This window comes from Mugil cephalus, chromosome 17 (genome assembly GCF_022458985.1).
Source record: "Mugil cephalus isolate CIBA_MC_2020 chromosome 17, CIBA_Mcephalus_1.1, whole genome shotgun sequence".
Lineage (NCBI taxonomy): Eukaryota > Metazoa > Chordata > Actinopteri > Mugiliformes > Mugilidae > Mugil > Mugil cephalus.
This window is the reverse complement of record NC_061786.1, coordinates 4,821,336-4,847,650: the sequence shown is the minus strand read 5'-3', so window position 1 is coordinate 4,847,650 and position 26,315 is coordinate 4,821,336. Positions and strand designations below refer to the sequence as shown.

At 44.6% G+C, this 26,315-nt stretch overlaps 2 protein-coding genes across 7 annotated transcripts in view; one reads left to right on the top strand and one right to left on the bottom strand.

Moving 5' to 3' along the window:
- The window catches only part of ralgapa1 (Ral GTPase activating protein catalytic subunit alpha 1), a 60,787-nt gene extending 40,947 nt beyond the window's left edge, over positions 1-19,840 (top strand). For 5 of the 6 annotated variants that reach the window (XM_047612038.1, XM_047612037.1, XM_047612041.1 and 2 more), the window contains 2 exons: positions 13,994-14,118; positions 17,994-19,840. In XM_047612038.1, coding sequence (XP_047467994.1) covers positions 13,994-14,118; positions 17,994-18,139 — 271 coding nt within the window. In that variant the 3' untranslated portion in view covers positions 18,140-19,840. Of the gene's footprint in view, positions 1-13,993; positions 14,119-15,530; positions 15,563-17,993 lie in introns of all 6 variants that reach the window. The other variant, XM_047612039.1, reaches the window with a different exon arrangement.
- A 7-nt stretch (positions 19,841-19,847) lies between these two features.
- LOC125024270 (insulinoma-associated protein 2) lies at positions 19,848-24,554 on the bottom strand. The gene has a single exon (XM_047612049.1). It carries the CDS (start codon positions 24,475-24,477, stop codon positions 22,486-22,488), a length of 1,992 nt encoding a protein of 663 aa, XP_047468005.1. The 5' UTR covers positions 24,478-24,554; the 3' UTR covers positions 19,848-22,485.
- Between the last annotated feature and the right edge of the window lie 1,761 nt (positions 24,555-26,315).

The following is a 26,315-nucleotide window of genomic DNA, read 5'->3' as shown; positions in this document are numbered from 1 at the left end:
GAACACACTCTGCAGCTTAGAAACATCCCCAGATAAACAAATTTATTTGTACTACCCTAACTAATAACTGGTTATGTGCGAACAGTTTTCTCTGTCCATTACCTGCTAAACTTTCTTGATTCCAAATCGAATCCAAATTAAAAGCTACAAAAAGCCTCGAACTTAACAGAACTGAATTTAACTTCAACTCTGTGATGTATTTTCACTGATATGAAGATTCCTGACCTGGCTCCACGTTTCTTCAGTCATGTACCTTCAAGCAGAAGGAATAAGAATCTGTGCTTATCTTCTCACACTTATATGATGCTGTTGAAGATCATATAGTTACAAAAAAGAAACACAGTAAGACTTTGCCTTTTGTTTAAATTCCTTCTAGTTTTGAGTTTCTCCTGTTCCTCGTTTAATTTATTCACCCTGATCTCTAATATTCTGTCATTTTTGACTCCATTGCCTTTATACCAATGCTAATATGTTGTTATAATGATCTTGTTGTAGCATTTGCCTACACGTATAAGAATATACCTTTACTGTCAGGCCAGTTTAAATCCTTACACCTATGTGTGAGTGAATGTTGGTCATCGCTCAGCTCAAGGATTAAGAATGGCAAATCAATGTCCAGTGGTGTTTGGCTTTCAGACTATAAGTGCCCGTGTGATAGAGCTGTATTTAGTCACCTCAGAAGTGCTATTTATCAAGTGTGCATGCTTACCGTGCACAGCCGGGCAGAGAATGTTGTGTGCGCGGGGGGGGAGAAATAGAAGCAGACAGACAGGTGTGTACACAGTCTGTCTGCTTGATCCGATGCGATGGTGGTTTGTTTGGAAGAAGCCCAGCGGTCGATACTTATCGATGACTCCCCTCTCTAACGCTGTTTCTAAATGAGGGGCTTTGCTCCCTGGGCTCGGACACACGCTCGCACGCATCCAGACACGCGTCCTCGTTCGTGCACGCTGGGAGTTACAGTTAGAAAACACGAGGACCACAGAGTAATGCAACCCATATAACAACGTGTGGATTCATGCAGTTGTTGAAAAGCCGTACATGCAGACTTCCATTATGGTGAGGTGACAGTGCTGCTCCCTGACTGGACTGATCATTGGAATTTGTTCTTCTAAGTGCTGCTTCAGCAAGATGATGTGGATGAAATTTCCTGACACCTGTGATGATGGAAGTATGAGCTCCTTGTGTGTTCTGTTCAGTAGCAGCTTCTCCCTAAGCTAAAAGGGCACAAGTTAAGTTAAAGGTTCCTTGTGGAGTCATTTCTACCAAACTCCAAAAAAAAAAACTATGCTACCTGCCTGATATATCCCCCTCCAACAAAACTAGGAGCTTATAAATAAACAGATATCCATAGTCTAATTAACTACAACTCAAGAGGGTGGCTTCAATGGAAAGGTGTAAAAAGAAGAGTCTCCTCAATACAATCGACTCAGCGTTTGGTTTCTTTTCTTACGCAAAAAAACATGTTTTTCAAACATTGTTTCTCTTCTACCTCATCTTAGTTCTTCTTTTTGTCTCCTTCCCCTGCTCTCGCCTTATCCCTCTTTCCCTCTTCCCTCTTCCCACCTTCATGTCCCAGCCTTTCTCTTCCCCTCCGTCTTCCCTTCTCTGCGTTCTGTTTTTACCTCAACTATCCTCGTTCTCCTCTCCGTCCCTCTAGCTCCTGTTTTGAGAGAGGTGGTGGAGGTGATTCTAACTGAGAAGATGGGGAGACGCAGGCGAGGGTTTGGGGGGGTGAAAAAGCGATTTTTCCTTTGCCACGTCCACTTACAAGACAGAGGCGAAGACATTGTTGGGCTCAGTGTGAGGCTGTAGCTCGTAGCCAACACCCCCGACCCCACTGTGCGTGCGTGTGTGTGTGTGTGTGCGCGTCGTGAACACGTTTATTTCTTGGTGTGCATTTTGTGCGACTCCAGCAATCTCCAGCGTGCGTGCAGACATGTCGACGTCTTCGCGGCCGTGTTGTTTGTGCCCGCGCTGCTGTGGGAGGCCGTGTCCAGAAAGGTGTGTTTGCGTCGGCGACCATGCGCGAGTGGTGACACACATGCGTCGTGCGCGCTTACCCAGGGTGTTTGTGTGCCCGTGAGTGTCCTGGTGTGTATTGATTGGTGGTAGCAGCAGGTCGATGTCCCTGACAGGCTGAATTACAGTAATCAGTCATTATTGACTCCCCATCTCTCTGCTACACACACCGCTCTCCTCCGCTCTTCCGTCTCTCCCCCTCTCCCTCCCGCTTCTTCTCTCTACTTCTGTCACTCTTTTCTTCCCCCCCTCTCTTTTCTGTCCTCCCCGCTCCTCCGACCGTCCGTGTCTCTGCCTTCACATCGCTGTACATCTCGTAGTGCTCTGATATGTTTCTGCTCCAGCCTCCTGCCTCCCGTCGTTAAGGCCTGTCCCTGTAGTGTCTCTGTTGTCTCTATAATTCCCTTATCTCAGCGCATCTTTGTTTCTTCTTCTGTCATGCTGTCATACATTCTGTTTTTCATCTGTTTTTTTTTTTTTTCCAGATTTATTTACTTTTCTTGATTCATTCAGATTTTTTGGGGACTTTTCTACCGCAACTCACGACTGTCAATGAACCTTTAGGGCAACACAACATTATAGAATACAGACTATTTTATGCTCTTAATGCTCAAAGAAACTTACTTTTGTTTTATATTTAAAATTCCTGCTGTTTAGTCTGTGGCATCACTTATGAGTTTATTTTTGTTTTCTTGTGTCTTGGCTACAAGAGGCTGTTGTTCGGTAGAGATATGTGATGGTGAAGCCTTATACAAACATTCCTGGAGATTAGGACTCAACGTGAAGCTTCGATGTCTCCTTGAGTGCTGCTAAATCTGTGTGACTGGGTCTGATTCTGTAACACGAAAAGACCCCACTGACACTGGAGCAAACGGGGGAGCGGGACGATGGAGAGAGGGTTGGCAGGGTAAAGTGTGCCAGGGTTAACTGGCATACTTCTTTCTTTTTCAGTCTCTCTCGCCCCCCCTCCTTCTCTCCGTCACTCTTCATCCCTCTTTCTTTCTCTCCGTCTCTTGGCCCTCGGGGCAGTCCATCTGCCTTTTCTCTCTCTCTGATCTTTCATTCACCATGACTAGAGCCATCCAAAAGCGCACAACACACTCCCTCACAGTGCCAGGCTGCTGGGGCAGCTGTGTGTAAGCACAGCTCTATCTCACATATCAGCCCGCCGCAGCAAGAAAGGCAATCCAAGACTCCCCAACATACACACACATGCACACACACACACTCTTCATATGACCCTCACTTCATTCACATGTATCAGGATGAAAATGGAGCACTGACAAGTTACATGCTGAGTTTTGGAAACTTTCTTTGCTCGTCTCTTGACTTTTGCAACAAATTTTTGGACTTGTAAAGTAAAAGTCAATCATTTTGAAGTGGCTACAAAGCTGATGTGCTGGTGTCACCGCTTTTTTAGCAGCAGCAAAAGGTGTTGTATGTTGTCATGTGACAAAAAGTGCTTTAGAGGTTGTTTTTAGAGCGAAGCAAACATTTACTAAATAATTTTAGTTAACGTCTGGAAAAAATAAGACATGATATTCTCGTCCAGTTCTTCTAAAGAGTTAAACAAGCTGAGATTTAAAGAGCTCAGATCAACAGTGAATGAAACTTTAATCCTGCAGTGATCCAGCCTTCTCCTCATCGAGTGAAACTACTTGTAGTTGTTGTAGTTTTAGTAGAGTTTTGTAACCGTGAGCAGAGTCTGGACAGTTCGACCACGTGGGCCAAGGCTCACCCCGCTGTACCTGCTCCATGTCTCTCCCGTCTGATAACTGTCTGCGTTTACACGCATGTATACATGTGTATTGCTGTTTGTCTGTGCGTGGGTGTACATGTCAGCTGCTGTGTTTGTGTATGTGTCAGAGAGAGCAAACCGTGGCCGTCCTCCATCTGCTCTTGGGTGATTGTGGTTCTGGGGAACAATGTTGGAGAGGTACTAAGCTGCTACACACACACACACACTCGCTCTGCCAGCAAGTGTTTGTGTGTGGATGAATTTTCAAATGTATATCATCCATCCATTTCCACGTCCTGTTGTTTATGCTGCGTTTGTGTATACATTTGACTGTCAGGATCAGAGCGCGTGTGCGCGCGGGACGTCCCCCCCTTAGTCGTCGATTGGCAGAGATAGCGGCACCGAGGCTGGGGTCAGCATATGGCTCGGTGTGATAGCGGCGCTGCTTTCCCCTCTCTTTCGCACTCCGTTCCCAGTGAAATGATGGCAGCTCTGGGCATGTAGCACTATTATCCCCCATATCCACACACACACACACACACGAGGGCGGCCAAACGCCTAGCGGCCTGCCTGGCTCCTCTTTGCCAGCTCCCACAATAGAGCCTATTGTCCCAGCGAGGCTACAATCTGCTGTGTGTGACAAGGAGTGTGTGTGTCCCTCTCCGTGGTAGCTAGGTGAGGGCAAAACCTTACAAATTGAAGACAATTTCTTATTGCTGATGCTGAAATGGGGTCATGTTATCCTTAACCTCCCCGAGGCTCCGCTGCACCCGACACACGTGGAACTTAGAAGTGTGCTGCACCGAATCTCACATCTCAGCCTCAGTTGCTGGGTGGGACTGTGCAGATTTGCAAAACATTTTTATTTTTTTTAAGAAGAAATTAGGAACAAGCATAAATTCAAAGAAGCAAACTGCATCTTTGTGTATCAAATAAAGCTGCAGCATCGTGTAAAGCAATGATGAATGTGGATGTGTTTTACTAATCCGCCCCTCGCGGAAAATGCACCTTTTTGTGAGCAGCTAGGACGACAAATCGACAGCAAATCAGCTCCACAGCGCGAGTGACACTTAATGCTCAAAGACACAATTGGGATTAAGTTAAGGGTCTGAGCGTTAAGGGCTAAGGGTAGGGAGACGAATATGAGTGTGCGCGCGCGCGCGCGTGTGAATGCACACAGAGGGGGAGGTGATTGCCTTTAATTGTTTCCCGTCGGGTAGATGGAGGAAATGAAAAGAAAGGGGCGAGGAGGAGGGGTCACGGCTAATCTCTTCCACTTCTCCTTGGGGAAGTGCGTGTTGGTGTGTGACGCTTCCAGGATGTCGGCCGAGCTTCACAAGCGCGTATTAGCGCTGTGATCTTTGACACTTGAAAGTGTGCAGACGTTACGGTTGGTCTGCTCGGATGTGTGAATTATAGATCAGTCTATCTCTGGGACTTTTCAAGTAATTCAACCTGATGGTTGCGCAGACATCATTTGCTGCAGAGTTTGCTTAACGTTCATTTCCTCTGCTGGCATTGTTAGGGATTTAAGTGAATTAAAGCCCAGGTTTTTTTTTAGAGTAAAGCAGTTGTGTGAGATCTGAAATAAGAGTCAGTGCTACTGCAGCAAATGTACCTTAAAGCATCAGAAGACTTGTGTTGCTTAACATTTTTATGTTTTTTTTTTTCCAAATAGAAATTAGTTAACTAGTTAACACCCAGCAGAGTGACTCATACTCCACAGCAGAAGTGTGAACTGCCAAAGGGAAAGGGAGACATTGCTGCTTAGAGGTGTGTATTTCGTTAGATATTACTCATCTTCAGTCATGTCTTTTCACTCTAATTTCTCAAAATATATGATTCATGTCACGGCTGAACAAGTGCCTGTGTGTGTGTGTGTGTGTTTGTGTGCACACATACACACTCGGCGCCGGGAGCTGTGCAGACACATGAGTTGTAGCCATCAGTGGCTTGATCACACCTTGTTGCAGCAGACCCCCCTCTGACTGGTAAACAAGCTAATCTGCAGTGCGCGCGTGTGCGCCCGCGTGGTTGTGTGCGTGTCAGTGCGTGAATGCGCTTTGCGGCTGGGGGGGTGTGAATGTAAGTATTTTTTTATGTGATAAGGCGTTTAAGATTCAGAGTGGCATCTCAGAGTTGACCGAGACGAAGTGCAGCACAGCGAACTGTTTGGTGAGCTCTAATGGCCGTCTCGAGCCTTAAAGACACAGAAAGAGGACAGTAAGAGAGGACTCATGAAAACTAACAAGGGATTAATCATTATCGATGATGCCGGTGAATTTTATGCAGAACGGCTACGTGCACAAGAACAGAACCAGTTCTCCGTTGGTCCAAACGCATTTTTGAGCATATGTAACACTTAATTACTTCTTACTTCACTTAATCTGCTATTACTCAAATGATAAATGTGTCTGTAAAACATCAGAAAACAGCTATTCTTTCATGTTTGTTTTTATTATTTCAGTAGTAAAGAACCTTACATCATTAATTAATAACAAGCTGCTGCTCTTCTTCGTCTCAGCCGTTTGTTTTAAACCGTCGTCAATTTTTAAATAACGTTTTCAACATTTCATTAAGTGCGATATATGTGGAGCGACTTCCAGAACTGAGAGTGACTGCTTTGTGGTTTTATACTCATGTGCTGAAGACATTGTTGACCTTTAACCTTTGGATATAAAATGCCATCGCTTTATCGATTTATTCTTTTAGACAGCGTCTGAAACTTGATCGGTCTACAACCGATGGATGAATTCTTGCGTTGGGGTCAAAAACGTGTGGTCACACAAACCACTGGCTGGTCCGGAGGTATCTGGTTCGCGAGAACGCCCGCGGCCGGTGCGACACAAGAAAGAGCTCGGGAATGACTTTTTTTGCCACCTCGTATATTCGTGTTATGTCAATATTATCCACTGCCTGTGGAAAAGAAGAGGATCCATCTCCTTTATATGAGAATTATAATTACGGACTTGGTGACAGTCAGCATCTCTCATGCTGTGTGTGTGTGTGTTTGTGCGCTGACTGTTAAATAAAGCTTGTAATTGCGCTGGCAGCTTCAGGGCTCCCCAGTGGTGACGTGGGAGAGGGTTAGGGTCTGTGTGTGTGTGTGTGTGTGTGCGCGCGCTACGTGCTCACACACATGTCAAAGGGTGAAATAGTCGGGTGACAAAGGGCCAATTAATGTATCACGTCTGTTTTCCCTCCTCTGTCCCTGCGTCTGCATCGGGTTAAACAGCAGATGAATAGGGGCGCGTGTGTGTGTCTTTCATGCACATCGTCCGCTAACAATAAGTAGTGCATTAGACCAACCTATCTCTGTCCTCATCTTTGGTGTACGTGAACACACACACACACTTGTAATGAAATCACAAAGCCTCCATATCATTGCTATCACAGAAAGATATAAACCCATTAGCTTGTTCCTTTGGGCCGAGACACACACACATACATGCACAGGTTTATCATTACACGCTGTAAAGCTTTTCCAATTGTATTATCCCTCTGATGTCCTTCTTTCTGTTGTCTGTTCCAATGCCTGGGGTGGAGAGGACAGATAGGGTGTGTGTGTGTGTGTGTGGGTTTAGGTTTGGGAGATTCTCGGTGAGATACAATGCATGCTTGTGTGTGTGAGGTGTCTTTTTGACAAGAACGTGGACAAGTTGTGCCGTTTTTTATCATAATTTTGTACCTTTCAAGAACAGAATTCACAAAAAGTTGCTGCTCAAAATGGAAACAAGGAGTCATTTTTCATACTGTCAGAGACGTCCAGACTGTTGAATTAGGATTTGATTTGTTCACTTATCTATTCGGTTTCAACACCAGTAGGTAACAGAATTCAAGGATGCTCTGTATGTCAGAACTATAAATTATTTATTCCTGCCATAGATCACCAGTGCTAATAAAACAAGAACATCAGCACATTTGAACTTTAAATTCTTAATCTATAGATTTTCCAGACGCAAAAATGTCAAAAAATTTGTGTTTGCATCTCTCTTGGATTGTTGTCTGACTCTTTGTGGTTGCTTTGCATCTTTATGCAGTAGTTTTGCATCTCTGTGGTCACTTCTTTTTGCATGTCAGTGTAGTATTTGTAATGGAACTTTGTGACTTTCAAACAAGACGTATTAACAGCCATGCTTGTCTTGACCACTATACACTAATCAGTGTGTCAGTGAGTGTGACTGTGGACATGGGTCTTCTGATGGTGTCCCGTGGGAACAGAATGTTGTTAGTGGGAACCTTTTGGTCTTATGGGTTGAGAGGAGGGGCCTCTGTGGATAATCCAACAGATACTTGATTAGTTTGGGATCTAGTGAATTTAGAGGCAAGGTCAACACCTTGTGCTGTTCTACATGTTTTTTGAGTGTGTGTGTCTGTGTCAGGCTGCATCTTGCTGCCATCAAGGAGTGTCATTGCTATGAGGTGGTGGTGCCTGGTCTGGTCAAGGTGGACGGTACAAGCTTAAGTAACATTCACATGAATGTGTTTATGACTTTATACATATTTGTTGGCCTTGTTTGTTTTGGGAGAGGAAAGAGTAAGTCTTCATTGTAATTTGCTGAAGAGTGCAGGAATCCTTTGTTGGGTTAATGTACAGTGGTGTGAAAATGTGTTCTCCCTCATCCTGATTTCTTACTTTTTGCATGTTTGTCACACCTAAATGCAGCTTTTTAATTAAGGTTTTTATTATTAAAGGAAAAAAATCCGAACCTACATGGCCCTGTGTGGAAAAAAGTGTTTCCCCTCCTGTAAAAACACAAATTTACTATGGTTTATTACACCTGAGTTCAGTTTGTGTAGCCATGCCCAGGCCTGATGACTGCCACACCTGTTATCAATTAAGAAATCACTCCGTAGGACCTGCCTGACAAAGTGACGCAGACCAAAAGATCATCAAAAGCTAGACACCGTGCTGAGATCCAAAGACATTCAAGAACAAATGAGGAAGAAAGTCATAGTCAAATCTGTCAGTGTGGTAAAGACCAGAATAACCCCAAGAGAGCAGCAATGACTCATCCAAGAGGTCACAAAATAACCCACAACAACATACTAAGAGCTGCAGACCTCACCTATCTCAGTTAAGGTCAGTGTTCATGACTCCACCACAAGAAAGAGACTGGGCTAAAATGACCTGCGTGGAAGAGTTCAAGACCAAAACCACCGCTGAGCCAAAAGAACATAAAGGATCATCTCAGTTTGCCCAGAAAACATCTTGATGATCCCCAAGACTTCTAGGTATTGACGAGACAAAAGATGAATTTTTTGGAAGGTGTGTGTCCCATTACATCTGGTGTAAAAGTAACACCGTATTTCAGAAAAAGAACATCATAGCAACAGTAAAATCTAGTGGAGGTAACGTGATGGTCTGGAGCTGTTTTGCTGCTTCAGGACTTGGAAGACCTGCTGTGATAAATGAAACCATGAATTCTGCTGTCTACCAAAAAATCCTGAAGGAGAAGGTCCGGCCATCTGTTCATGACCTCAAGCTGAAGTGACAGCAGGACAATGATCCAAAAGACACTAGCAAGTCCACCTCTGAGTGGATGAAGACAAACTAAATGTAGACTTTGGCTTCAGATTCATTCATATGATGCGTTCTGTGCCAGTGGTCTTATTCAGTAGCTTGCATCACTTTCATTTCTTGACTTTTAGCATCTCTTCAGTAGACTCAGTGCGTTCACAGGTACACGCTACATACATACTACATTTCCATACTGTACTCACAAACACACAGCCTGCATTGCCATACACACACACATCGCAGCGGTGGGCCCAGCTCCTAATGCGCTAACAAGCTCCCTTTCTCCTCCCCTTGCCTCCTCTCCTCCTCCAGCCTCCCTCAGTCTCAAGTGATCACAGGAGTCGAACACTGCCACAATGAACTGCGCTGCGGGGGAGAGGGGGAGAGAAAAGGGCTGAAAGAGAGAGAGAGAGCTAAGGAAAGCATGAACACTTCACTCTCTCTACTTTTTTTTTTTCCAGCCACGCACAAGAAAATGAGTTTCTGACTCGACACAAAAGAGCCTCTTTATCTGCCCCCTCTCTTCTCCTCTCTGCCTTTCCCTGCTTTCTTGTTTCTCCTCACCAGCCTCTTCCCCTCTTTCTCTCCTTACAATTTTCCCCTCTTTCTTTCTCCTTCTCTCTCTGAAAGAGAGATATTTTTCCGCTAATGACTTAATAAGAGGAGCCATCTGAAATTCAATTACCGCAGATTTCATAGTGGCGGCTGTAATTTGGATGGAGGGAAGGATCGAGGCAGAGAAGTGTGAGCCCGACGCAAGTCCGTTTTCTTTGACCTCTCGATGGTTTCGGCTTTTTTAATACCAATAATAATAACTTTATTTGTGAAGCATGTTTCGTGCAGAGAAGCCGCATAAAATGCTTCGCAGAACGGGATTGAAATTAAGGAGCAGTTCTACAGACTACACTGACACAGATAACAGACCTTCATACAGTACAATCCAGTATTATGAAGGACGGCTAAATTACAGCAGCTGTTTCGAACTCGACATTTAGTTTTCTGGCCTATATATAAATAAGACGTACGACTGTAACCTTGTGGCCTTACTCAAACGCGAATGTAAAAATGATGTTAAAATCCTCTTATGCAAAGACAGTCATGCACTGGTGGTTTTCATGCATGTTCAGTCGTTTTCATTCAAGCTTCTGCTGCATTAATAGAAAATAAACAAAAATAAAAAAAAACTTGGAAGAATTATGTGTATTGGCAATGACCTCGAAGAAAAACACAAAGTAAGAATGAACAGTAAGCAGTAAGAGGACCAAATTCAAATTTCCTTTTGCAAACCACTTACATTATTTCCCAGATTTACGGGACCCAGAATAAATATAAAAACAGGTATTAAAAGCTGCATCGTCTCAAAGGCTTGAAAACCCGCCTGCAGTCCTCACTTCTACACTTGCTGCTTTTTCACTTCCACTGCGTTGCCTTATTTGACCTCTTCTTAAGACCGTCTCAGTTTACTAGTAGATGGTTGTACGCTGTGCTTTGCCATTTAATATTGTTGTTGGATTAGAGTTGAAATGGCGCTGCTTCATGTTGTATGATCAAAATGTTGGTAACATGTTGTTAAGACCTAAACATCTGCCCGTGGATAAAAAAGAAAAACAACTTTCTGTTATTTGAATTACCGTAACTCACCAATGGACATAATTGGACAAAAAGTGTCGAATCTGGGAATTTGTACTTGCTGGGGGGAAAAAAAGCTGCCATTACGGTAATGACAACGCACAGCAGCTGTAGGCTGCAGGTTGAGGAGCGATGCAAGACTGGGGAGACCCAGGAAGAGAGTTTGTTGGTTAGCTATACCTTTGAGATGTCACGAAGGTCTTCCAGGCAAATGCACAACTTCCATGTGTTCAACCACACTTTGAATTTTGCCAAACCATTGTGATTTACGGTAGTTGGAAAAACCAGCAATCCATTTGGTTCTAAAGGGTTAAACCTGTGAGTGCCCTATCGTGCATGGACAATACTCCAGGGCCTCCTTCTATCTACCAGATTTCTCTAGTTGGGCCGCGAGGATTAGCCTCAGGTCTTAGCCTGGGCCCTCCAGAGTCTAGGCTCGCCACTGGTGTTGACGTAGCTTTAGCATGTTGGTCTCCCTCCTAATGTTGCCTCGTCCCAGTGGGGAGCTGGTGTTTGTGACACCGTGACACGAGGCCACAGGCACAAACCCAGACTGAGAGGAACAAAGGAGGGGAGAGGGTATAAAGGAGGCAGACAGAGAACGGGTGAAGAAAAGTAAAGTGCTGCTCATGTCACTTATCTCAGCGGTGGTAGCATGTCTCTGTATGTATTTCTCCTTCTTCTCTCTTTCTCCGCTTCTCTTCTTTGTGGACTTTCTTTCTTTCCTGCAGGTGTCCTTTAAACCTCCTCACCTTCTCCGAAATGATGAAATGGCGGCCTTTCGTACGGCTGTCTACCTTTCCTCCCCGCTGCTTCTTGCAGCCACACATTATTATAACGTGGTATGAAGATGATTAGGTGTTGTTTGCTGGAATATATAATACCTCTTCCTAATTGCATTTCATCCACACATCTCCCTCCTCATCACGCAAACACACACACACACACTTGCTCGCCAAAGGGGGAAGTGCGATGCAGGGGGAGCTGGAAGCAGGAAAAGACAAGCGGTGAGATCACATAGCGGCTCGGTGGCACTGGCTTGTTGCTCTGTGTGGGCCTGCTGCTCTCCTCTCAGCTCTCTGCAGGTGACAGCCACGCACACACTCATCGCCGCATTGTGTTGCTACTTAAATATCCTCCTTCCCGTCTCACCCACTGTCCTCCCCTCTCACCTCCTCTGCAATCCGCCGCAGGATTCTCACCCTTCTTCCTCTTCGCTTTCACTTTTTTCCCCCCATCATCTTTTTACAAGTTCTCTTCCTCCCTCGGCGTCTCGCTTTCTTTGCACCTCTAACCTCCTTACCTCCCTCCCACTTTTGTTCCCCTCTCCCCGGCTGGATCCCTCTCGTTTCCCTCGCTTTGTTAGCGTGACAGTTTGAAACGTGCTTTAGAAATACCAAGTGCTAAGTCCTTGAAGTTCCTGCGAAATCAAATACGTCAAAGAAATGTCAGGCAAACTGCATTATGTGTCCACAGTTTCTGTTTCCTCCTCTTCCAGCCCTTTTCCACCCATCTCCACCCTCCTTCTTTCTGCCAGCGCACTTTAAAGGAGCCATATTGTTGTTATTATCATTGTCTCTAACTGAATCAGTTACCATTAGACCTGAATCTCTCTCCTTCTGAGGCCCATAGACCAGCTCTCTAACCCAATAGAAAACCCATGGGTGCTATTACAGATGGCCGCCCCATTCACAACACACACACACACACACAAACACACACACGCGCACGCGCACGCAGACAAAGGTACAAACTCACAGATTTCATTCTGGAGATTCATTGGCCTAATCCCATCACACTCTGAGACGGTAACACATGCACTTACATACACATAACCTGTTCACGGCCAACCTTATTGAATACAGGCACACACATAAACGCTCATTGACAATCCCTTGTTATTGGAGCCCACCGAGCAAACGGCAGCGCTGTCGGGAGATGATGGGGCTGAATTGTGTGTCCAGGAGACTGCAGCCGCTGCGCATGGCTGTCATTACGGCTGGATGTATGAGAAGGACTAAGGAAGAGAGGGTAAATGTCATTCTATCAATGAGGTTATCTCTAATAGATGGAAAGCCGAAGTCCTGGTTTCCATTTACTCTGTTCTCCGCTGAATCCCCGTGCCTCGCTCTTTGAATTCACCGCTATAATAGCAAGTGATAAAAGGGGCTCGGCTTTATGGGTTTTTATTTAACGGCCGCCGTATTCTCGTCAGAGTCATATGGAAGTCCAGGTACACGGAGGTAATTAGCTTGTGCCGCATACGGTGTTTTCATCTGGAAAATCCTGTTTATTCAACAGCAACGTAGTACGTACATGTTCTACAAAGTTTTGTCATTTATTTATTTTCTGTTCAGCTCAAGGTCCCTGTTGTATGTTCATTTATTTGATTCTTCTATTTCCTTTATCCCTTGAAAGGGCATCCCAGCTCTTTTTTTCACTGCACTGAAAGATGGCTCACATCATGAAACCACAGTATTTGAGAGCACTTTTCTGATCGTAAACACAACATTTTTTTTTTTTGTTTGTTTTACCAGGGTTTGATATTTCGTGTGACAGATTGTGTGGGGTTTTTTTTTCATGGGCTCTCGTCTGGATTTGGCAAGATTCAAAGTCTGGCAATACTCAGGATTGTTTGCTTGTGATTCCAGGGCTTTGTTAATCAGTTCTGATCAAACATACCGACCCATTCTTGATTGAACAGATGAGTAGTTTTTGACCTAATTCCTGACACTTTTATACCTCAGCAGATCCTACATTTCCCAGCATGCAAAAAGACTTGTATTAGACTACTCTATCTGGGATACACCCTCATTTTTCTAACTCCTCTACTCTATTTATTAACTTTTAAAAATAAATCAAACCCCAGTCCTATGTGACATAAATGACCTCACTACTCCAACTTGAGTGGAGTAGTAGACATTGTACAACTGCTACACATGCTGAGTAAAACTAACCATGACGAGTAATCTAACCTTCAGAGAATATAACAAACGTTTTCAGCAGTGGTAGTTTTCTTGGAAAACTTAAGAAAGGCAAACCACTTCCATCAGTATCCGTTGGGCCTTAACCTTCGTCATCAGCTACGAGGAGCGAGCCAGATACCTGGAGACCATTGTGCAGCACCACCAGGAGCCGACTACGTTCGAGGACTACGCAGCTCGCGTCTACAGTCCAGCTCCCTGCACTCACCTGCCCTCCGATACAGGTAAGACATGAAACCTTTGCACCAGCAGCTCCATCTGTCAGTCACTGCCTCAGTGGCAGGGTTTTAAAAACAAATTTGACATTTAAACTTTCATAGTAGGAATTCATATGAATATTTTTACTGGTTTTCTACTCGCGTGATGAAACGCTGAAGAGAAAATACACACCTGCAACATGTTAACATGTTGTCTAGATTTGATTAGATCAACTACAGAGCTGGCCCACACACACACACACACACACACACACACTCTCCCGGCTCGCTGTCCAACTCAGAGTCTCACAGCGTCTGATGACTTCTGTTTAGCATCCAAAGCTGCGCTCGGCCTTCTTCTCTCTCCAGAGCGTCTCTGAGGAATCAGCTGACATCTGATGAGCCGTAGAGATGCCAGCCGTGCACATGGGAGTCATACATGCACGACTCTCATATGTATCCCGTTAATTCTGTTACATCGATACTGATCATTTTTGCCTGTGATGTGCCCGGTTAAGTGTAATTCAGAATAGCGTAGCATCCTTTGACTCACGTTTAATCCAATTACGCAACCTGGCAGTTGCTTACAATAATTGAATTGCGCAGGTAAGACACACACTTTCTATCAGCGTAAAGGAACAGAGTTGTGTGATGTAGGCCTGTGTCAGTCACGTGTCATTACATCTGTGTGTTTGTCTAAATATGACTGTAATTGGTCTTGGTTGTTCTTCCTGGCCAGCTGCTCCATCTTACCAGCTATTGTGTCAACAGTGTTAATAATTGTACAGTCCTAATCAACCTGCCTTGAGGATGAATAACATCTGGCACAACCTGAGACACTTGTCCGAAATGTTTACTGAGGCCGTGTTTCTCTGTGTTGTCAGTAACGTGTCCAGCCCACATGCCATTTCAGAAGACAGGATCAAAAAGCTACTCAGATTTTATACCTTCTTTACCTGAACCTGATCCAAGTCCTGATGCGACTGTCGTGTGTAAATGACAGTGTTCAGACAGTGTTTCTGATCAGTTTTGGACGATATAATGATCCTGTGTTCTGAAATGAACCCTCATCAAATTACTACTGACCCCTCCCCACCCCACCCCCTCCCCTCTCTCTCTCTCTCTCTCTCTCTCTCTCTCTCTCTCTCTCTCTCTCTCTCTCTCTCTCTCTGTCTTTCTGTCTTTCTCTCTCTGTCCCCCCCCACCGTCCCCGTCCTCTTCCTGTATTTACTCACAGATTCTCCCCATTAACAGTGTAATGATCAAACATTCTTCTCTCTTTCTGTTTTTGTTTAATTCCCCCCATTTTTTTTTCATATTGCTTTTCTGTCTTATTTTTGTTTCCTTTGCTTTTTGTTATTGTTATTATTTTTGTTTGTATTTTTTTTTTCCTTCTCCCATCTTTTTCTTTACTTTTTGTTCCCCCTCCCCTCCTATAGATCGTATTGTCTCACTTGCCTATAGCTAAAAGGTAAGCCTGGTCACATGATTGACACGCCCCGTTCTGATTGGCTCCTCCCACTGACCTCTCAGCCTAACCTCTGCTCTCCTCCGGTTCCTCCACCGCGTGGTGTTTATCTCACTGTTTCTTCCTTTGTGTTTTCTACGGTTCGAGCAGGTCTGCATGTGTCAGCGCTCTCTCACTTATGAAAGGACGTGTCACTTTCAGCTCATACTTGAGTGTTTGCTGTGACTGTGTCTGTAATAAAGGCCAGAGTCAGAGTGGTATCATTTTATAGCTGTAGAGATTCTTTCTTCTTCAATATGCAACATTTGACCTCATATAAACATTATTTTTATTCATCCTCCTCTCACTCGATTGTAGAGCGAATGATCCATTTACATTTCTTAATTTAGGTTGACGTTACGTGACATCATCTGTTTTTACCTCTGTTTTGGTTTCTACCATCTTCTTAACTACATTCGCTGTAGCTGGAGGTCCAACAGCAGTGTCATAAAACCAAAAGCTTGAGACCTCTACTGAGCCTCAGTTAAGTACACTCAGTGGTGTTTCTTGCAGCTCTTTATTTTTAATATTGGAATAAGTGGCCTACACTCTGTGACATGATGAAAGTGAGACCTCCTTTACTAACAACGTGGGATTTCTGCTCTCTTGTCTGTTCACACTGTGTAATTTTCCTGGTCGTTCTGTTAACCTGGTGGAACCTTACGTGCCTAACCTCCGTATGATCCGCCTGTCCTGGTTTTGACATGATGTACAGTAGCACTGAAGCACACAAACACGCTCTGACACTCTGTCTTAAACGTGGGTAAGCATACTAAGCGTAGGTCTGCACAAATACACACACCGTCTGAATGAACAGCCTTGGACTAATGTTTTCTTTCTTTTCCGTTAGAGCTATATGCTTACATATGAACACTGTAGTATCTTGTGGATAATAAATGAAGCCTCAATGTTTTCTATCTCAGTTTGTCCCTGCACATGTTGTGGTGTGTTTTGTGAGTCTGTTGAGTCTTTCCTTTCTGTCTGTTGGATGTATTGAGCCTGTTTTCTGTATTCATTTGATTCATTTCTGTTTCTGTCCTTCACTCCACTAATCATCTTTTCCTTTTTTTTCCACTCCTTATTTTTTACCTTCTTTACCTCACTTCACTCTCATTTCCTTTTCTCTCCTCGTCTGTCCTTTAAATTCCTCTCATTTCCCTCCGGTCCTCCTCTCTTCCTCTTCACTTGTTCATTTCCTTTCCCTTAATGTTATGTTCCCTTCCCTAATTTTCCTGTCCTGTCCTTTACTCTCCTTTTCGTTCCTTTCCTTTTCTTTCCCCTCACATTCATTTCCCTCCTCTCCTCTCCTCTCCTCTCCTCTCCTCTCCTCATCAGAGGACCATAGTGTTATGTGTCTGATGGTCCCTAAACCACTAGACAGCTTTAACCTGCTCAGGGTGAAGGGGAAAGGCCTGAAGCAGAAGGTCCTTCATGCTAGCTGTGAATGGTGCGTCATAGACGGGAGGTTTAGCTTTAGGCCGGGGTGCTGAGTGCAGTGTGCTCTGCTGATTGTGTCTGCCTTTAGTCAAAAATGATTTCCTTTGAGTTTGTTATAGTTAGAAACGCAACCTAGAACCTGTTTAACAAAACACACATTTTGACAAGCACTGTGACATTCATTGTAATCTACGTGGATCAGCCATAATATTATGACCGGCTGGTTGTTATGTCATAGTGGATAACAGCGAGGGTCTCATTAACATGGGAACCTACGGCTACGCCTGCTTGTCACTACCATGGGGCCTGGTCTGTAAAAATGTTGTTTGCTTATCAAAGCAACATAAATGCCTGGACCCAGGTTTCCCAGAAGAACATCCTAATTAGATTGCCCACGTTATTCACTGTTAACGTGCCTTATTAGTGTAGTTCAGTCATTTAACTTAATGTGTACCTTAATGTTTTGGACATATTGTAGTTTAGTTTTAGTTTAGCTTAACAGTTACTGTTGATGGAGTGGTGTGGTTAAAACAACACATAGAATTATATAAAGTGTTATATGTACAGTAATTAGTCAAAGCTTCAGCTGCATCAGTCTGACATGAAAAGTAAATTGATGACTTTGTTAATTCTTTAAAGGGTAGTTTAGTCTTAACTCCACAGGGCCACACATAGAGCCCATAGTTCTGGGGACTAGGAATAGAAGAATAGAATTTGAGCGCATAGAGCTGTGTAGAGGTCCTTTGTGTTTCTGTCTGTGTGTGTCCTTCTCTGTGTGTGTGACTGCAATAATGTGGCTGAGTAGACAATCATGAGATGAGTTGTAATGACCTTGCCGGACCTTCATCCTTTTCTGCTTGTTTCCCTCCTCCTCTCCCCCTCCCGCCCGCCCCCCCTCACCTCTCCGGACTCCTCTCTTCGCGTCGTCCCCCGGGGACAATCTCTTCTTCCCCGTCAGGCTCCTGCCTCGAGATTCTTCGGGGAGAAAGTCCGGCTCTTGGGGAGGCCGGGAGCGACTCGGCATCCCCCATGTCTCCTCGGACTAGCAAGAGCCGCATGTCGATGAAGCTGCGGCGCTCCTCTGGATCGGCCAACAAGACCTGAGCTTTCCAGACGAGGCAGCTCGGCCCGAGAGCAGCACTTCAGATCACATTAGGAAACAAAAGCTTCGCTGTAGAGACGAACCTTGAATCAACGCGTCCCCGTTCCTTCCTTCAGCCTTTTACATTTCTGATTGGACACTGGCTATAATGCTCTAAACCCTCTCGTACTCTCAAAAATACGTGTAATAGTGCTCTGTGGACTCTGTAGTGACTTTAGATTGAAAATGCTGTCTGTGTACTTCTGCCGCTTTGCTTAAAAACCCAGACAGCAGTGCAGTGTTAGTCCATAACAATCTGTGCCATGTTAGAAAGTGCACAAATATCAGTTTAACCACGACTGCAAAAAGCTTAACTGTGCCACAATATTAGAGAGCTTTCAGAGAGAACAAGCAAAGCAGAGTCTCTTCGGTCTCTGCGTGTTGTTGGGGTGTCGGACGTCGCTCTGGGGAATCTGTATATTTGTACTATAGTCAGCGGGTTTCCGTGTACAGACAGGAGCAGGGGTTTTGATATCAGAGGCAGCACGACTGATGCCTGTAAAGCGTTGCATGGAGAAAGCTAAAGAAAAGTCTATTTTTGTTCTCGGTGCAGCAAACTAATAATGATAATGTTTCTATTCAGTCTCCATTTAATGTAAATACAAATGTATTCATTTGCTAACAGCTAAAAATAAATAAATAAACAACGCACCTAACGTTCTAAAGCCAAAAACTTTCAGTGAATCCAGATGAAAATCCTCAGCCTCACCTGTAAGGAGCAGCATTAGTATGAGGAAGGGCTGATCATGTGTCTGTTACAAATAATCAACCCGTCGAGAGGAAGCACTTGTTACATAAAGTTTGTTTTGACTTTGGCTTGCTGTAAACTGTGGACGAGCACTGATGTTCATTGCAGTTGTTTTTTTGAGTTTTTTTTTTTCTCGTTCTTTATTTTTTAAAATTGACTGTAAATTGTGTTTTGACCCGAACAAGAACGTTGCTGTATTTTTTTGATCACTCTTTTGTCATCTGAAACAACGAACCACAGCTTTTCTTTCTTTGTTCCTATACGTATATATATATGTGTATTCTGTATATCTCTATATGTATGAGCATAAATATATATATATATAGTAGATATATGAATATCTAAAAGAATGTGTACAGTGTGAGGAAGCTTGTTGTGTGTGTGTGTGTGTGTGTATATATATGTATGTATGTACACACATACATGATGTGAGAATAGCTGCCAAAGCCAAACTGTGGTCAAACCTCAGACCATGTATTTGCTTAAAGACAAAATACAAAAAAAAAAAACACTACAAGATGTTATTCTCCAATGGTTCTCGTTCATATCATGTTTGCACACTTTTTTCTCTAGGAACTTAAACCTGATCTTATTTTACTCATCTTTCTCTGTGGCACCTCAGCCAGACTCTGGAAGATCGGAGGAAGCCTTGTAAATCTGTAGAGACTTCGTAAGAGCGTCACTCTGCATCTTTAACGTATATGAGGCAGACGGGGGCCTGGTGTTTAAACCGTTAACAGTGCATGCACTTAACAATCCAGCTTCAATTCTGCGTCTACGTGAGGTTCATAATAATTAATGGTCCAGTGAGGGAAGCATTATACGTTCCTTTCATTGCCAGTGTTTTTATGTTTTGAGTGAAAAATCAAAAGAGAGGGAAGAGAAATAGAACAAGTCAGTTTATTATCATCTTTTTTTAAAAAAAAAAACAAACAAACAAAATATTAATAAGTCATGTATTTAGACTTCCAGCTCCACTTGCGAATGGAGGGGACCGGCGTGATAACGCTATCGCAGATGGCTCTCTCGTGTTTGACGCCCTCATTTCACTCGATCACCTTCGAACTGGTGTTTTAGTTTGTACGGTCGGGAGGGGCACCATCGGAGCCCTGAATAACTACCGGATTTACAAGTCAAGGCTGTGGTTTTTCACAGCTCGTCTGGGTTGAATATTCTTCTTTTACACGGCGTTATATCCTGTTACTGTAGCACAACTGATCTCTGATAGGAGAAGCATCCACGTTGCACTTAAGGTCTGGATTTGAAAATGCAGACCTCTGTGTTAAAGGGTTTGGCTTAATACTTCACTGCTTGAAGTCTGTGTACACACAACCATGTTTGCTGTATTTGTTTTTGTTTTTTTGTTTCAGCCATAGATTTTTTTTGTAGAGAGGAAAGGGATTGTACAACATTTTTTATTATTATTGTTATTATTATTGTTTTTGCCCGCCTCTGTGGGGGTTGAAATAGTTTATTTTGAAGAATGCCATTGTAAATTAAGGTCAAATTCATGTTCTGTTACATTTTGTGTGTTTGCATTGTCCCTTTTCCATGACTTGCATTAGTTGTTATTCTTGCTGAGGTTGCAGCATACTGACTGGTTAAGACATGCGGTCCGTGCTGCACATAGACCCTAAACACTTCGACAACCTGAGCCTGTTCCTTCAGCTCTGTCCCAGTACACGAACCGCACAACGACGCCATGTCTATACTCCTCTGTGCTCTTTAGATTCTGCTCTGAATCTCCTCGAAAATCGCATCTTGGTTATGAACTTGGTTTTGTTTAATCAGTTCTCCATTAGCAGCAACCAAAATTTTACTCAAGTCACCCAAAGCCTTCCAGCATCATTTAAAAAAAATCACGTCAGCTCCACTGAAGCGGTTGGTGTAGAGGACTGTGACTCAGTTTCTATATGTTTCATCCTTTTTGTCTCAAATCTGACCTCTTTGTCGTCTGAAGAGGAGAAAAAAAAAAAAGTCAAGCTCTCTTGACACTTGAGCTGCGGCAGCTTCAAAGTCCTCTCTCTAAATGGTTGTGTGTCAGTGGATGCTTTGACAGCGAGGGCCGGGACAGATGCGGGTTCAGCTGTGGTCCACGTGTTGGTTTGGGACAAAGGTGATATATGTAACTACTGATTATACACACTGCATGACACCAGTTCAGTACTAACTGCATGTTTCGACCATGTAACGGCTGTACCACAACACACACACACTCCACAGACTGTTACTGTCAAGCCTGGAGGATGTAAACGTGTGTAACGTCTGTTCCAGGTGCACACGGCGTGGATGTGCAGTGATGGAATTTGACAATAAACGATTCGAACCAATGACTGATTCAGATACGTGTGTTTTTAAATGTTTTAAGAAACCGACGGTGTGAGCCTGCACATGATCGTACCGTATTAACATTTATTGACAATAACTTAGCATAAATTCTACATTCAACTTCAGCCATATCAAAATAGTACTGTACAGGCTTCATAGAACCACAGTTACATTTTAGCATCATAAAGGCATTTACCAAATATCTCAACAGTAGAAGCAATGAACACAAAAAGACATTTTGTTTACCATCAGTAGCCCACTTACATTAAATGTTCCGTTTCTGTAAGAAAATATTTTATAGTTGAGAAGTTAACTGGCACGTTTAATAAAAAAAGCCATGTTATGATCTAATTGTTTGTCTCTACTTTTATTTACTCTTCTCTCTACATGAAATTGAAGCACAGTCAGGACATTGATCCTGTCTCCAGTTGTCAGGTTAAGGAGGGTCACGTTCTAATTATAGATGGTGAAGTATGACCTGGCTCTGCTTCAGATGTCGCACCAACCTGTAACCTAACACATAAGATGACTTCTGAGCCTCTGAGCTAATCTGGTTACTTTGAAATATTAACATTTGCCACAATCAGAGAAAAATGTGCGTCAGTGTGCTTCATATAAAGCTTCTGTTTGGGCATTTTGTGAGTTCATTTTCACTAATTATCAGTATTGAGCGTTTGTGTTGGTGTAAATCCAAAAGAAGGCTTGTTTTGATTTGCTTTCATATTTCCGTCATAACATTCTTCTCTTGAGTGTATTTTTTTTTAATTGTTAGTTATAATGGAACATCTTAGATCTGCCTAGTAAATGAAAATGCCCTCCTCCCCATTCCAAAAAAAAAAAAAAAAAAGGTTTACAGTCAGTTGAATTACAATCCTGCTGGAGCATCAGAGAAGTCTACCTGTGTGTTCAGATGCTCTCAGTGCCGCTCTAGTGTCAGTTTATCACCTGGATGTTTATTGAGCTTCAAAGTAAAGGCACAGCTGTAGTCCTCGTCCTGTTAACACGCAGTGATCAACTCAGTCCGACTTCACAACAAAACCACACGTGAATATTATAACGTCAGTGTAAAGTAAAAGCCGCCATTAATCGTTCCCTTTAAAGAGAATCAATGACGGTTCATGTTTCCAAATAAAATCTTGGCTTATTTATTATTGTTATTATTATTATTATCCTCATCATTATTATCATTAATATTAGCAATATTAGCTATTATATGTGCATCGCGCGTGCGTTTCATGGCCTCACGGTCATGTGCAGCAGCATCACTTGCCGGTTCTCGGTGGGATGAGACTTGTTGATGTGTCTCGTGAGCCCCGGGGAGCTGAAGAATGTGGAGGGACAGTGTTTGCACGTGAACATCTGTTGTTGCTGCTGCTGCTGCTCGCTATCCCCGCCGCTCTCCTCCCTGTGCGCGAGGAAAACGTCCGGTCTGCGTCCTCCACCTCCTCCTCCTCCTGCTCCCAGCGTCTCCGCCAGGAGCTCGTCCCTCATCGCGTGCCACAGACGATGCTTGTCCCGAATTTCAACCGACGGGAAGCGCGCGCCGCACAGGTGACACAGAAACACATGGCTCTGTCCGCCGCTGCTCTCGCGAGCCTGGCTGTACGGCGACTGGGGCGGAGACGCTCGCGCTGTCGTCTCGTGCGCGGCCAGGTGTTTCTTCAGGTAAGCCTGCCGACGGAACTTCTTCCCGCAGTACCGGCACTCGTACACCTCCTCCTCCGGTAAGGACTGGACAAACGGTAGAGGTGGGTGAGGGAGGGACGGCGGCCGCTCGTCGGGGTTAGCGTTCATTAGAAGGAGGCTGGAGGGGGGACTGTCTGCGGCTCTCACCTGTTGCTGCTGCAGGTCCAGGCAGCTTTCAACCGGGCTCCGGTAACGAGGCGAGGAGTCGTATCGAGGAGGCGCGAGGCTGTCGTTGTCCGTGCTGTCCCGAGAGCGAGCGTGAAGCAGCAGTAGCGGTGGCTCGCGCCTCACGCGGGAACTGTCCAGCGTCCCATGGTGCTGATTAGTGTTCACGCGCAGCAACTCGTTCTCTTTGCCCTCCGTCCCTGCTGGCTGCCTCTCTTGCTGAACGGGCCCTCGCGCCTCCTTCAGTGGCAGGCTCTTGTTGATGGGGGTCTCTCCTCCTTGGCTGTTTACCGGGCGAGGCTTGTGCCAGCGGCGGTGAGAGGCCAGGTTAGCGGGACAGCTGAAGACTTTGTCGCACTCTGGACACCGGTACTCCACGCGCACTATGCGGGAGCACTTGTGCTGCGCGAGAGAAAATGGGTCGGGGTACTCCTCTTTACACAGCTGGCAAATGAACTCCCCCAGCGGCTGATTCCCGGCGAGGGCAGACGACTTCTCGCGCTGCCTCCTCAGCTCTGGGCTCTCCTTCTTGATCCGCAGACCCAGAACCGGGGATGTCGTGACCTCATCCTCGAAGTTAAGTTTACGGTTGACTTTGGGTTTCTTCGGGGGGTGGGCCGCAGATTGTTTGCTGTGCCTGCCGACGTTCATGCGGTGATCTGGTTCAAGGTAAGGGCGTTTTCTCGCCGGATGATGCTGCTCCTGGTTCATCAGTGTTAGTGGCGGGAACAGGTGCACGTGAGTCATATTTGGATCATATTTTTCGCCTTGGCCGTAGGGCGGCGCGTGGTGGTGGTGGCGGTGGCCGCTGCTTGCGAGGAGCCTCTCGATAGAAGCGGACACTGAGGTCGGCGTGGAACTCACCAGGAACGGCAGGTCAGGTAGCGCCGGTATCGGAGATGATGAGGGGCAGCTGCCAGGGAACAAGTGTTGTTCTCCTTCCTCGCGCTGCTCCAACAGCCTGGCGCCTATCGGTTTAATGGGGCTGCAGGAATCGGTTAAAGTCAAGTCGTGTGGAGGCGGAGGTGGAAAGAAGCAGGAGAAACCATCACCAGGACTCGAGGCGTCCACCTGTCTCACCTGCTCTTCGGGCTCCGGTAGCTGCGCGCGCCGGTCCGCCTCCGCCTCCAGCGCGGACTCCACGTGCGGGCTCCACGCCTCCTCGCGGGACCCCGGGAACTCTCCATCTGGCTGTTGGAACGGGAGGACGCACGGCTCGTGGCTGCCCGGGTTAGCCGCTCTTGGGCTGTCGCCGCTGCTCCTGACGCCGTCATGTGTTTCGGGGTTGTTGTTGCTGCTGCTGCTGCTGTTATTTCGTGAGCGGTACAATGCCGAACCCCGCCGGGTTCTCTTCACCAAGAATCCTCGAGGCATTGTGGCAGACTTCGGCGCGTGGCACCACCGGGCGGAAAGAAGTACAACTCTCGTCTCAGTCCCGCTCTGAAGTAGAAGCTCTGAAGAGGTGGAGGGAGATGGAGAGAGAGGCGCGCGCAGGTGTGAGGAGCGCACGAGAGAGAGAGCGTAGCTGTCCATGGTGCGCGTGTTTGTTTTAGTCCACCAGCGTTACTTTCTCCATGATAATGACGTTATTTCAGGCTAAATAGTAACGAAATTAGTTATTATTTATTATAACTGAAATTAAATAACACATTTATTGAACTTATTATACAAACAAAGTGATACAGATAGCCCAGTCATCTCAATATCATGTTGGCCGGTTTAACAATAATAAATTAACTATACTATACTATACTATACTATACTATACTATACTATACTATACTATACTATACTATACTATACTATAGTCTTTAACTGATTGATAGTCTTTATTTCCAACGTGTAAATAATGAGACAAATAAAAATATATAAATAGATAAAGAGGAAGAGAAACGGTGAAACACCAAAAACAGAACAAGTAAACTAATAAGTAGACAAATAAATAAATCAAAAGCAAAAACATTTTCGACATACCCGAAAGGTATGAACTATACTATACTATACTATACTATACTATACTATACTATACTATACTATACTATACTATACTATACACAGCGACTTTTGAATGGTCGTGTCATGAAAGTAAAAAGGTTCACTTTTTTATTACTGTCTGTAAAATAAAATGAAAGTGGTCCATGGGTGTAATGCAGCCATGGATTCTTTGAGGTATACAAGAACCAACTAATGTGTTATATATCATTTTGTAAATGGTAAGAAAACGACAAAACAAACATCGCCGGCCGAACTCAAACCGGGTCATTGCCATTATTAGTGCACTCCTAAAACATAAATAGTAGGCTACTACAATTATTTTTGTAGTTGAGACGTTTTTGTATAGTTCCTATTAATTATTTATTTTCTTATTTTTGATTCGATTTTATTATTATTATTATTATTATTATTATTATTATTATTATTATTATTATTATTATTATTATTATTATTAGTTATTCCAATTTGCGAGATTTGAAATCTGTTGCTTCTGTGCGATTTCAGTTTGTGTTTTTTTCAGGCCTTCTTCGTAGAGGCTGGTGTGAATATACGTCAAAGTGACTGCGCACACATGGACATCAAGAGGAAACCCCGACCAGGTTTGTACGTGTAATTTGGAACAACACCCGTGGGGGCTCGGATCCAGATCGTATTTGTCTTTAAGACTGCTAATGACCGTTTCTGTCCCGCTGGAGTGTCTGATAATCGGTCTTACTGGTGAGAATACCTCGGGCATAGATTTCCCTCCGTGTGTGTGTGTGTGTGTGTGTTATCTCCCCAGCAGAACAGAAGGGCAAGGCAGAGAAAGAGTGGACAAGAAGAGAGAGAGAGATTGTGATCTGGTGTGTGTGTTTGGGGGACTATTCACAACAGCCCTCCCCTTAGAAGCTGCTCTTGCTGATAAGAGATCGGAGGGAGATTCATCCATCCATCCATCCACCCACCCACCCGCCCGTCCGTCCTCTCCCCCCGGGCTGAGGCCCCTCTGTGCGGGCCAGGAGCTCATGCAACTCGGCCAGTACTGCTCCAGCCAGCCGGCTTCGCTTCCTGGAAATCAATCAAGGCGGATAAGCGTGAGAACGAGCTCGAGGGTCTGACTGCTGGCTTGATGAGGGGTCGCCTGGGGAATAGACATGAGAATAGAGATGGGATGGGTGGAGGAGGGTCCATCTCTAAAATCTAATTAAGCTCCCAGATTCTTTAGCTTGGTTGTTTTT